This window comes from Leucoraja erinacea, chromosome 7 (assembly GCF_028641065.1).
Source record: "Leucoraja erinacea ecotype New England chromosome 7, Leri_hhj_1, whole genome shotgun sequence".
Lineage (NCBI taxonomy): Eukaryota > Metazoa > Chordata > Chondrichthyes > Rajiformes > Rajidae > Leucoraja > Leucoraja erinaceus.
The window spans coordinates 30,809,811-30,823,900 of NC_073383.1; the positions used below are offsets into that span (position 1 = coordinate 30,809,811).

General features: G+C 36.9%; 1 protein-coding gene across 2 annotated transcripts in view; it reads left to right on the forward strand.

The window, feature by feature from the left end:
• psmd14 (proteasome 26S subunit, non-ATPase 14) overlaps positions 1 to 14,090 on the forward strand; it is an 82,107-nt gene that overhangs the window by 9,164 nt on the left and 58,853 nt on the right. For both annotated transcript variants that reach the window (XM_055638140.1, XM_055638139.1), the window contains exon 2: positions 7,625 to 7,676. In XM_055638140.1, the coding sequence (XP_055494115.1) occupies positions 7,629 to 7,676 (48 nt within the window). In that variant the 5' untranslated portion in view covers positions 7,625 to 7,628. The remainder of the gene's footprint in view (positions 1 to 7,624; positions 7,677 to 14,090) is intronic.

Here is a 14,090-nt window from a genome sequence, read left to right on the forward strand (position 1 = left end):
CAAGTTTTGGTCAAAGAACACTTCACAGTTTAGAAGTGTTTTCTTTCCATCACAAGCAAAAGGGAAAATGTAACAGTTAATTTGCAATAGTTGCTGAGTATTATCACAGCTTCAATATTTCAAATCAACTATGTTATATTTAATGTTGTTGAAATGCACATGGTTCATGATCATAATACACAAATTGACTCCAATCCATCTATACAACATTATTATGGGAATGTGACTTCACCTCAAGGCATAAAAGTACCACGATAATAGACAGAGCAAACCTTTTGCACCAGAGCTAGAGGTATAAATTAACATGACCTGGCCATCTACAAGTTTCCTTCATCCACCTAGTGTTGCATCCTGATTTCAGTTATATTTGAACTCGTTTCTCACATACCTGAGAAAGGTATGAAACTGACAGGTCAGGAAGGCTGCCAGCTTAAATACAGGTGATCTCTGAGCAGAGTTGCCAAGTTGAACTAGTTTTATGAAGAGGTACAAAGATAGCTGGCCAAACTGTTGCAAGTAAGGAGAGAAGGTTGTACAGGAAAGAACCTTTTAGGAGATTTACGCTGGTGTAAAGATATTATGTTATAATATTGCTTATTGATGATCTTGCCTGTTCTAGCTTGTACACATAACTTGTTTATCCTCCAGCCTTTGAATTCCAGAACTCTATTATGATAAACAAGTCTGCACAATGGGATTTAGCCTTGATAAACTGGCAGTCTTGAATTCTAAATACAGCATGACACCTTCAGCGTAGTGACAGACATCCAGATTACTGTGCGAACTGGCTTTGACAAACCAGCAGTTTTGAAATTCCAACCACAAAATAATTTGCAAGCAACTGTTTTAGGTTATAAATAGTGTCAGCAAAATAGCAGAAAAGAGACTTATCGCACAATTGTATATTTCTAAATTATTTCATTTGAAATTGTGCAGAACTTTCATTTGGAGCATTTATTTTGTTGCAGCAGTGATATTTACAAAATAAATTTTATTTGAACCATTGATGCCAAGATCAGATGGTTGATTAATTCACAAAGAATGGCATAATAGATTGGTTGATTGATAATGATAGATTTTTTTACAGCAGAAATAGTGCTATCTGAAATATATTTCAATAATTTTACAGATTAAATAATGTTTGTTCATAGTGGAAGTTAAGGTATAGTAATTTAATCAGTTAAAAATCATTTCTTAAAGAACGGTATGATTCCTTTTTAAATAAGACCATGGGATTTGCTATGGTAGAAGTTAGTAATTGTGAATCCCTAATTACTTTTGGTATGATGGGCGGTTAGTTTCCACCATAAACTGCAGCAGTCTTTATGCTGCATGCACTCTTAGCAGTTAACCAGTTTAGACCTCTCAATGTTTTCAATTCAGAATATTGTGTGACAAAGGGAAATGTTGGTGTTTTTTTTTAAATTTGTCAATTGCCTTTCTTCTTGGTGGTAGAGATCACCGATTTTTGAAGTGCTAATGAAGCAACCTTAATGCAACGTAAAAGCAACACATTCTGTGGATGCTCTGTGCGGCACTTGCGAATGTCTTGGATACATGAAACCGCTTGAATGTTGGTGGAGTGAGGCTCATCCAAGGAAATTAAGACAATTCCATCATACATCTGATGTTGTTTGTAAATGTATAATGATAGGAAGTCGGGAGAGGAGTAACATATCAGAGGATGACCAATCTCTGAATGATATTTGTCATTGGCAATATTTATGTAACTGGTTGACTTAAACTTCTGGTCCTATGAAGCGAATGCAGAACATTATCATGGTATTTTTTATGGGGGGAATAGAACATGAAATGCGAAGTACTATAATGTGGATGGAGATAATAATGGAAAATTACTGGTTAGATGCATTTGTTTTATTAATGCTTAACTTTCAAATATTATATGAACAAAATATACTTATTATAAGAGTGGCACACTTTTAAGCATCTAGTAATGAGTTAAAGTGTGTTGAATTTGAATGCCATCAGTCTTTAGTTACTATGTTTTGCAGATAGTTACGGAAAAGAAGACTTCCTAATTATTGATGTGAGCATGGGATACTGTAGGGGACAATTTCATAATGCAAAGTTTATAGTTAGTTGATATCTAAACATTAGCACTGGCACACCCGGGATTTCCAAATTCCCCTGTCCAGTTGGATTCCTGTTGATTTTCTCCTGAGCACCAGGAATCTGTCCAGGAACCAAACCCATGTATAATTATTTTCATCCATCAAATTACAGATTTCCCATTTGTGTTTAGTTTAGTTTAGAGATATAGCTTGGAACGCACTCTCTGGCCCACCGAGTCCATGCCGAGCATTCATCACCTGTTCACGTTAATTCTCTGTTATTCCACTTAAGGGTGTGGATGATAACTCCCTTCACACTGAGGGCAATATACAGAGGCCAGTTAACCTACAAACCCACACATTTTTGGAATGTGGGAGGAAACTGGAGCACATGCAAACAAGCTCCACACAGACAGCATCAAAGTCAAGATCAAAATCAGGTCTCTGGCTGCAGTGAGTCAGCAGCTCCACCAGCTGCACCACTGTGTTGTCTTTGTACTTCAGCGCTCACAGATTGAGGAGTTCCCTCTTATAAAGTTCTTCCCAGACCCGTTCGAATCTGCGATGGTGCCCCTATCTTCGTCAGCAGTAGACCATATCCAGTGCAGTAAAATATAACTTCATGTGTACCAAAAACATATATTTAAATTAAATGTGTGTTCATGTGTATGTGTTTCCTTCCTCAATCCTGTTTTTTCTTACACTGTGCTGTTAGGTTTTAGCATTTAAAATTTATATTTCTACATTTAACAATGGAAGCTTGCCATGCTGTGTTTACACCTTCCACTGCCAATGAACTTGTAACTCCTCACTCTGATTGCTGAGAAATTTCTTTGTCCCGATCAACATTGCTTCCAAATTGTTGTAACTTTTGTAATTTATTAAATCATATTAATTTATGTACTGCAAAACTTTTATTTTATAATGTCAAGGGCGGCACGGTGGCACTAAGTGCGGCACAGGCAGCAGCTGATAGAGCTGCTGCCTCACAGCGGCAGAGACCGGGTTTTTATCCTGACCTCAGGTGCAGTCTATTTTCTCTGGGTTTCCTTCGGGTGCTCTGGTTTCCCTCCATGTCCCAAAGACATGCAGGTTTGTTGGTTAATTGGCCTCAGTAAATTGCCCCCCCCCCCCCCCCCCCGTGTGTGTGTGTAGGGAGTGGACGGGGAAAATGGGATAACGCACTGGTGTGAACGGGTGATCACTGGTCGGTGTGGACTCGATGGATCAAAGGGCCAATTTTCATTCCGTATGAATCAACTTTCAAATAAATGCTGGTCCTTTTGCCTGAGTCGTGAATGGATAAACCTGCCTCCTGCATTCACAGTAGTCTGTTCAATAAGCCTTACGTTTTCAAAATAATTCCTTGGCACAAACTTCCTCAGGTGAGCTGGTTTCATGCCGATTGGTGAGGTTCAGGGCAAGGTCTTTCTAATTGGAAGCAGTGAGCACAGCTTGCAAGCTTGCTTTGACAGCCAATAAATTCTAGCTCCAAAGCTTGCAGGCTGAAAAAAATCATTGAATATTTGTGAATGCCGTAGATATTTAATAGCATACAAGCTAATAAAATTAAAATGCTAATTGATTATAAAAATTATGGATTTGAATACTTCAGTAGAAAACATTTAACTGAATACATTTATGCTAAACCGATTAAATCACAAACAAGTTAATTGTAGTGTGTTTCTTCCTTCCACTTGTTCTCCATTCAAATGAAAGCACTCACTGTTTCTGGGCCATAAATGAAGCTAATGCAGAACAAAGACCAAAATTCTTGGCATAAGTGTTGGACAATCTACTTACAATGGCTCTCGGCCCCTGGGCTCCAGGAGTGTCCAACATTGGAGGAGAGTTATGAAATTAACAAATAGTCACATTACAGATGTTTGTACAGGATTGTCCAGTTTCCATTCTGTTGTTTAACTGCTGCTATGTGAACGATGTAAGAGTGTAAATCTGCACACCTTGCTCTGCTTAATCCTGACCATCTAACTGATTAGCTGAAGTAGGCACTTAGTCTTGACTTCGGTGTGTGCAGTTTTATAGGAGGTTTAGCTGTTTTAAAGTCATCATTGAAGTGCTGTATACAGGAGCTCCAAGCTTGGCTGACTTGTTTTCATTAATTACACCCAATGTACATGCATTTAAACTGCCCCATCAGTCTCATTAGTGGGATAATGTACGGTTCCCACACAGGCTTCATAAACTAGCTCAGAATCCGCAAACCAGACATAAACATGTCTTCCTTGATCCCGAGGAAATGACAAAAAAGAGGCAGCAGACTTGATTTGCCTATTGAATTGCATTTGTGTCTACCATGGTTGTGAATGTACGAATGAAAGAATTAAGTGACTCTCCAGGCCATAACTACCATTAATTTCTACAGAACCTTTTTTCTAATTTAGAGTTGAACAGAATGAGTTTTCTGGTGTTTTTGCCTTTAATAATAGCACTTGCTTTTGGGATTTTCTTTAAATCAACTGATTTTGCAGTATGTCCTGAGTTTGTAAATCTTTGTTGTATTTAACAGTTCTTTATATATATATATATATTTTAAAGGTTTGTGATTCCTTCTGGAACTGTTTTAAATGTTTATGATTCTCATGAAATAGAGTAAAATTTGACCATCCCCACTGTTTCCATTTGGCATGTTAGAGTGCATTTAGATTTATGATTACACTTATTATTGATATGTAATAAAATAGGGTTTATCATGTGGCAGACCAATGACTCTTGCCATTTTTCTGGCTGACATCTGGCCACAAACATTTTGTGGCTAATTTTTGGAAATGGACGTTAATCTTGTGTATTTTTACAGCATTAGGACCCATACAGGGAATCTCTGGTGTCTGTAAGCACAACAGTAACAGCAGCACTCGTCATCTGATCAGATAGAATCCTCACTGAGTTGTTTGTGTACAATCCAATCTGGAAGTCAAAAATATGCATTAGATTATGAAAATATCACGTCCTAGCATTCAGCGGAATTGCCATCAGAGACAGCCCCGTTATCAATATCCTGGAGGTTTCCATTGTCTTCTAACTGAAGTGGAGTTGCCACAAAAGCAAGGAATCCTGGGGTGGGGGGCTCGTCTCCTTACTTTCCAAAACCTGTCCATCATCTATAATGTCCAAGTCAGCAGTTAGATGGAATAATCTCCACTTGCTGGATGTGTGCAGTTTCAACAGCAGTTAGGAAGCTCAACACCATAAAGAACATAGTTGATTTTGCTCTTGGTATATATGATACCGACTTGACTTGACTTTTAATGGTGGGAGTGAAAATGGAAGGCTAACATAGAAAGATTTCAATTCCCTCTCCACAACCATTGATTGGCAGAGTTTCCCAAGTATTCAACAATTGTGTTCCTAGAGATAGAAAGTTGTGTTTCTTGAACAAAATTAACTGATTTTTGCGAAATGTTGATTAAAAAAAAAAACCCAACAAAACTTTACCAAAAGGATTAAAAGCAAACTTCAAACCCTATAAATAGGGTATAACTTCTGCTTATTGTTATAAATAAATATAATTATATTTGAGCAGGTCTATAAAAGATGTGTAGGTTTATCAAATAAATTCCATGCATTAAAATTTTAAAGGGAAATAAGTGTGTATTACCATGCAAGATTGGGAGAACGGAGATGCTAGTGTACATCTGGGATAGAGTCGCTCAAATAATGCCGAGCCACTTAGCATTTATTGTCAGTGCTAAATTAGGCCTGCAAGTATAAATTGCTTTAAATGATTGCAATTGTACCACAGGAGTAAAAAGTGACAACTTAAAAAGGTTTTTTGAAGTTATTTTAATTCTACAAAAAAATTAAATAAGTGGATGAATGTACCCAAAGTTGTAAATGTAATTTGAGATAATTCCCCCTTGGTATTTTTGTTTAGCTATTTCAAAGTGGCTATTTTGATCAGTTTGTACAAAGTGAATGAAAAATGAATATTGTTGCTCAATTGTAATATAACAGCTGTTATTTGATGGAATATTTAGAGTAAATGATTGTTAATATATTCCCTCTGTTAATTGTTTATTTAAAAAAAAACTTTAAAATGCAGGAGTAATAAATTTAGCTGCAAGCTTTTGTCCTTTCATTGATACTATTGCTGATTGTGTTGCTGAAATCTACTTTCCTGTTCACCCCCATTATCCTGATCGCTTTTGTGTCCAAAATGTTCACCCTTTGTCTGAAATATATTCAATGACTGAGCATCCATGATGAACTGATTTATAAATGCACAGTCTTTAGGAATAAATAAATGTTTCCAACATAGGGAACAGCCTCTCAGTATGTATCCTGTTGATCTGGCTCACTTTTTCTGGAAATATTAACAAAACCACTTTTTATTCTTCAAAACGCCTATGAGCTTTGGATAATTCACCTAATTTCTGGAGCCATGTTTGTGAATCCAGTGCAGCTTTCGATTTATTGAACCAGCAAAAATAAATAAAATTGAGTAAAACACAATTTAACGGGGTTGCCAATCCAATGGAAAAAATTACGAGCTTGTGCTTCTTTAATTTTTATTAAATTATTTAAATTCCTGTGTGTGGATTTTAAATAACTCAGATATTTAAAAACTCTGTAAATGTGGGAAAAGTTATCAGGGTCTGTTGGGGTATGGGCAGAACCTCAATGATATGCTGTATAGGAAGGAGCTGCTGATGCTGGTTTATACCAATGATGGACACAAAATGCTGGAGTAACTTAGCGGGTCAGGCATATCTGGATAAAAGGAATAGGTGTTGCTTCGGGTCTGAAGAAGGGTCTCAAACTGAAACGTCACCTAATCCTTTTCTTCAGAGATGCTGCCTGACCCGCTGAGTTACTCCAGCCTTTTGTGTCTGCCTTTGGTTTAAAGCACCTTCTGCAGTTCCACACTACGCATTTCCTTTCGTAATGTTCTCATCCTAAAGAAAGATTGAGAAAAGTCTGTTTGTGCACGGCAGAATCCTCTAATGCCAATTTTAAAGCTTTAGGACTGTGTATCTTGAGAATTCTATCTGATCACACCATCACTTGCACGCAATATTGATGATAACTGACAAGCTGCAAGTTAATTAACATAGAACTTACTAATTAGATGTACAATTTTTAATTTGAAAGTGACGATTCCTATTTGTGCAGACTGTACGAGTTGTCGTAATATATCTAGTGCTTGAAACAAACGCGTCAATTAGTAAAAACGCAATCTTTTTAAAATGATTGAACTATATAATCAAAAATCCACATCCAATATTTGCAGTGGCAAGTATAAACATTGTGATCTTGTGTAAGAACTTTGAGGTGGTTTTCACTTGTGAAATACTGTTATGAAATTGGGGATAACCCAACAAAAAACAAAAGCGATGAAATTGGGTCCGTTAATTAGCAAGGATGACAGGTTCTTGAATTAGTATGTGGTGATAATTAACAGGAAATCTGATGTTGTGTTGTAATTACCACCAATATTTTTGACATAAGGAAAGATTGAAGGTGAATTATATAGATGATAATTGAGTTTAAAAGTTTCATGGTTAATTACTTTTGTGTGTTTTTGTTTGCAGAAAAATGGACAGACTTTTACGACTAGGAGGTGGTATGCCTGGACTTGGACAGGTTAGTGTCCCTATTTACAGTCACAGAATCATTGAGCACGGAGACAGACCCTTCAGCCCAACTTGCCCATACCAACCAAGATGTCCCATCTATACTATTCCCACCTGCCCGTGTGTGGCTCAAATACCTCCTATTTTTTCTGTTAAATTAACATTGAAATGTTAAATTAACATTTTGGACAAAAATAGTTTCTGCTCTATTTCTGTTTGTATTTCACTGGCTGAAATTTTGTTGAAAGGCTTGAGTACATGTATAAAATGATGTAATGCGTACAAAAATGAACCTATTTTGTTCCTATCTTTCTAAGAATTGAACGTTTACAAAATGGTATCCCAAATTTGCATACATTTTGAAAGTATTTTTGAATTAAACACCATCCTATAACATTTCCAGCTACTTATTTTTAGCTCTAGAATACATTTAAAGATACTGCATAAAGATACACAGAATATATTGTATTGAATAATTAGTAAATGCCAAAACAAGAATATATTGAAGATCTACAGCTGAATTGATCGTGAATAAATAGAATATTACGTGATTTATAATGTTATTTTTTATTTTTGGATGAAAGTCCGTGTAAGCTTATTGTAACTATTCATTTACAGATTTTTTAACTTTCATACAAATGTTGTGCTATATGTGCTCATTGACACTGATGCTCATCCGAAGATTTATTTTAATAGCTTTGTTTGTAATGCTTTAGGGTATTTGTTTCATATACAATTGGAATATAAATAACCAAATGAATCTTACATTTTGTATGCCTGACCAGATTTAGAAAAGCTCTTTGTTGGGTGCTTTCAGAGTCAGTTTCTTAAATCATCTGAGAGAGGAAAAGTAGACTAAGGGAAGACTTTTCAGATATTAAGCAACAATCCAATGCTGAGATTTAATCCAAAATATTTTGTATTTGCGTTGAAGTTTATAATTATTTTGCTATCATTTGTGTGTTATTAATTCTTTGCACATATCCATTTACTATTTAACGGAGGAAAGACATATATTGTCGGAGTAACTCAGTGGGTCTGGATGCATACCTAGAGAACATGGATAGGTGATGTTTTGGGATGGGCCCTCCAGATTGATCGCAGGAGTGGGGGGAAAGGAAGATAGAAGAGCTTTCGCTCCACCCTTGCAATGAGTCTGAAGAAGGATCCCGACCCAAAACTTCACCTATCCATGTTCCCCAGGGTTGCTGACAAACCCACTGAGTTACTCCCGTATTTTGTCTTTCCTTGGTAAACCAGTGTCTGCAGTTCCTTTTTTTTCCTTCTATTTAACAGATCTGTTTATTAGTTTCTGGTTTAAATTGCAGTTTGATTAGGGTTTCATTTTGCTTTAAGTCAACAACTTCAAGCAAATATATAATCATTTGGTATTTTAACATCTATTTCCTGGACGTGTTCGAAATTCCCCAGATATAACGCACTACAACATAGGGAGTGAAGGCTCGCTTAGAAGAGATGTTTGAGGCAATTAATTGAGTTAGGATTCCTGATTAACCAGTTTAAAGTGTAAATGGAAATAAATAGTATCAAAAATGTATTGTGAAATATTGCAGATTAGTTGAGTTAATAAAATTACATATGGGTCATACATTTTGCTCAATCTTTGACTTTCTTAAGAATAGTAACGTAAATTATTGTTTAAATTATGGAATTAAAGAGTTAAGATTTTGTTTTTTTCCCTCACCTACTCCCAGATATATTCTCAATTGCTCGCAGAACATGTTTGTCCCCGTTTGGAGTCACGGTCTTTACTTAATTTATTTCCATACCTCATTGAACAAGTGATATCAAGGATGTTTAGTTTCTCATCTGGGTGGTGGAAACAAACTGAGCCTTTAAGGGGTTAAGGCAGCCTGAAATAATTCATTTCCACTTTAATGACCTCGCCTTGCTGGGCCAGGACGACAGGGAACATGCTCCCGACTTGTACATCATTTGCCAATTAACACCTCCTATAACAGGTTGCCTCAACTCATCGTTGAACTGGGGATAGCAGAAGTAGTTTACATTCGGCCGATATTAAGACAGCCTGTTATGCAGTTCTGATTTGCTGCACTAAATAGCGGTTTTAATGTAGATTTGTACTCAGCTGTAAATGGTACCATTTAAAACTTTGTGTTTAAATATCACTTTTCCCATTTTTTAAGAAGTTGTTTTTCGATAACTGGTTGTGAGTTTTTCAAATTAATTGGATTTGACATAATACTGTTAAAGCTTATGTTCTTTCGATGTCTTAGCATCTATTATTTAGTAGCATTGTGGGGGGGGGGGTTATTGTTTTATCCAGAAAATAATCAGCAGGTTTGAAAGCTTGAAATAAATATCAAAAATAGAACTTGCACACCATTTGTGAATTGGTACTTTCATTGTGGATGTAAAACTGAATGCAAAGACAACAGACTAAGAACCAAACTGTATTGTGTAATAATTTTATGTTAGATTAATATTGCTACAAGAATTATTGATCCACTTTAATATTATCAGTTCCATTTTTTAATGTTGCTTTTAAAGTATTTAGTCTTCAGAATTTTCAAATTGATTTAATATTGTAAAAGCTGAGAATCAGCATAGCAGTCACTCATCAATGCTTGTACCTTTCAGGTTTATTGTTAAATTAAGTGACTGAATCGCAGTGTTGAACTAAGCAGTTTAAGAAAGTGGTTAACGGGTTCCTTTGCAATATTAAAACAGAATCCAAGAAAGAAAAGCAGCACTAATTCACTTCAATATTTAAAAATGCATCAAGTGCACTTAGTGACTGAGCCTCCTCCGGCCTTCTTGGATAAAGAACTCCACTGAGCTACACCAGCACTTTTTTTTGTAAACCAGCAATTGCAGTTCCTTAAACTCCAAAGAATTGCAACTCTCTGGATGAAGACATTTCTTCTAATCCATTCTGAACAGCCAACCACTTAATCTAAGTCTTTTGTTTTTGGACCAAATATCCTTGAATGTACACTGATATGCCTCATAAACATAGAACATGGAACAGTACAGTGCAGGAATGGGCCCTTTGGCCCACAATGTTTGTACCAAAACATGATGCCGTTATTCAGCATCTTGAACGTTTTAATGAAAGATAGATAATAATATTTTACTTAGAGAATTGTAAAATGCCAGGTTTAAAGGTGTAATCTGTAGCCATTTCATAAATGATGGTAAATAAATGTTTTGACGCTTTCTAGTATGCATCAACTATATGTCCTTCTGAAGGAAGGTCATTTTACCTGAACTGTCAACTCTTTACTGCTTCACTGATGTTTACATTTCAAAAGTATTTTATTGGTTGTGCAGTGCTTTGGAAGGGGCCCCAAGTCTGGAGAGACACAATATAAGTTGACATTACTTTTCTCTTTTTAGAAGAATTGTAAAATTGTTTTATGTCTTGCTCCTTTTTTCAATGGTGATCTAAGGAGGAAAATATAGCACATTTCCATGCTTAACCACTAGTACTTTTGTGCTGCAATCACTGTAGAATATAGAATAGCTTTTGCTTCATGTTAGGTTGGATATTGTTTACTGTTTAAATTTTGCAAATAACCTTCTTAACAATGGTAAAAATTAATGGTAAGAATGTATTATTGTCTGTTCTACTTCCATTGTCCTGTATTCGCATTCATTCTGAAATAAAAGGACTTTTGGTGCGTACATTTTTTTTATTTTTCACAACTTCTGTCATCACAATCTTGCACCAGCTACTGACTGTAGCATTTATTTAAGCTAAAATAAATAGTGTCAATGTTCTGTGTAGCACAAAGTGACACTTTGGTATATGTTTAATCAGCAGGTATTTTATTAACATAGAATAGAATTGGCTGAATAATTGATACCGGTTCACACCATGGAAAAGGTGGAGTAATCTAACTAATAGTGTTAATAAATTTGCTAAAAGGACTGAGCAGATAACACTTTGAGGTGTTAGCTTTATGCTGTTATAATGGCAAAAGCCTTTTTTAACACTTTGTCAACAAGAGCAGCCCGAACGAAACTGGAGGTTTTTATGGGTTCATGTATTACTGTAACTGAAAGAGCTGATACTTGTGCTTTTCTGTTTCTTGAGATGCACATACATGCTGCAATAGAAGGATATCTATCAATCGCAGCTAAGATTTTGTTTCTCAATGCAGTAAGGTTTGCAAGATTTCAAATGAGTAGTTTTAATTGTCGTATTGCCGTATCATTCTTCTGTAAGTGGGAGGAGGTAGATTCTCGTTATGATGAATGTAAGCTTAAAATTAACGATCTTCCTGGGGTGTTATTGAATCACCAGACATGGACAAGGTTATGATTACTGCTATGGAGGTCGATTCACTAAGTAACAGTTTGTAACAGTGGTGGGTGTGTGTCTCTATAGTCAGCAATGCCTCGTCCTTGCAAATCATATAGTCATACCCGTTTGCATTGCAACTTGGCTAATTGTTTGGAACAACGTAATTTACGCAATAATGTGCCAAGCAGCTTGAATGTTTCATTGTCACGTGTATTGCAGGCGACATGCAGGTGGGTTGATGAATTGGGGTGAACCAAACAAAAGATTACAACGTTTTGTTTTACCACGGCATTTTTATTCTTGCTTTCGTAGAATCAGGCAAGATGCTGAATTCAGTTTAATTATATTGTGCATCTATATAAACTCATGGTAGTATACATACATAAATCAAATCTTTTGCAAACTGAATTATGGTTTCCCCTTTTTTGTTTGTTTTCTTTTTCCTTCTCAACCTATCTTATGATTCCTACAGGTTTGTATGTTAATTTCTTCTCAGGCTCCTGAGCTTTATTCACATGGTTGATCATTAAATGTGCGTCTACTGAATGGACTTGCCTCCTCAGGAAGAGGAGCATGCAAATATCAAATCTCAGTCTAATTTAACTCTTACCACGGCAAGTAAACTTTAGATTAATTAATGATTGTAATAGAAATAATGGCATGACTCTTCCATCTTAGTAAAATTGTAGGAATAATTGTAATGTTTGCCATTACTCCAGATGAGAGCAGATGGCTTAATGTCTTCACTGAGACAGCAAAACACATCTGGACTTGGCGACTAGCGACAAGAACTTTAGGAAATCCCAGGTCGTTCATGAGAAGGAAACTCTTCATTCTTTCCAGGGGACCAGACATCACATAGTCAACCTTTTTTTAACTTTTTGAATTGCCATATAACATCCTCCCTATTTTGCCCCTTGAATGCTGCACAGTAGAGGACTGTGTGGCATTTGACATCATAGTATAGTATATCTTTATTGTCATTTTCCTGAGTACTCACATACCCAGAGGAAACAAAAAAAGTTGCTCAACCAGTGTCCATTCAGTGTGCAGTAAAAAATAAATAGAAATAAAAATACATATATCATGAACAAATTAAACACTCTACTCTCTACTAAACATCAACAGGTGTTCCGATCGGCAGCGGCACGACAGTGGCTCTGCTGCAGTGTGTCCAGGTTGGTGCATGATACTTTGGCAGGAGGCAATCGTTTCAGGTTCAAGAGAACATCATACAATTAGAATCTGAAATCATCACTGAAGCCTTGATTGCAAGTTCTCTTGAACATTGCTTCACCACATATCAGGTCAAATAAAACATATATTGAAATGTTGGATAGGAACTAACTCTTATAATGCAACCAAGCAAACACCACATCAATATAAGACCTTGGAGCAAAATTAGGCCACCCTGCCCATCGAGTCTGTTCAGCTATTCGATCATGGCTGATCTATTTTTCCCTCTCAATCCCATAATCCTGCCTTCTCCCCGTAACCTTAACCCCTTTACTAACCCTTACTTTTCAATCTCTTACCTTGCCGGAGATGTGATTGTTTTCCGGATTGCATCTCCGGTCGCTCGACGGCCTAACATCGTGGAACTGGAGGCCTTGCTCGGGACTGACTTTGAGCCTCACCACGGGGCGTGGACTTACCATCGGAACCGATTCGTTGCCTGGGATTGACGCTCCAACCCGCGTCCTGCAGACTTTAACATCCAGGAGCTCGAGGACTCGGGTTGAGACCGACGTCGAGAAGCTCCAAAAGCCGCACGACATTCGCCTAGCCCCGACCCGGGATAGATCGCCCGGCGCGGGGGAGCTGAGATTCCCCCCCCGATGTAGGAGCTCGATCACCCCGATGAGGAGCCCCGCCGCCGGCTACGGGAGTAAGATCGTCCCATCAACGGAAGGTTAGAGGCCCCCGACCGCTGGAGGACAAAGAAGGGAGAGATTGAACTTTCCATCACAGTGAGGAATGCGGAGGAGTCACTGGTGGATGTTCATGTTAAAATGTATTTTGTCTGTTCTGTTGCTTTTTATTGGTATGACTGTATGGCAAATGAAATTTCTCATATGTTGCAAAATAAAGTATGTTGGCTAATAAAGTATGATTATGATGATTATGATTATG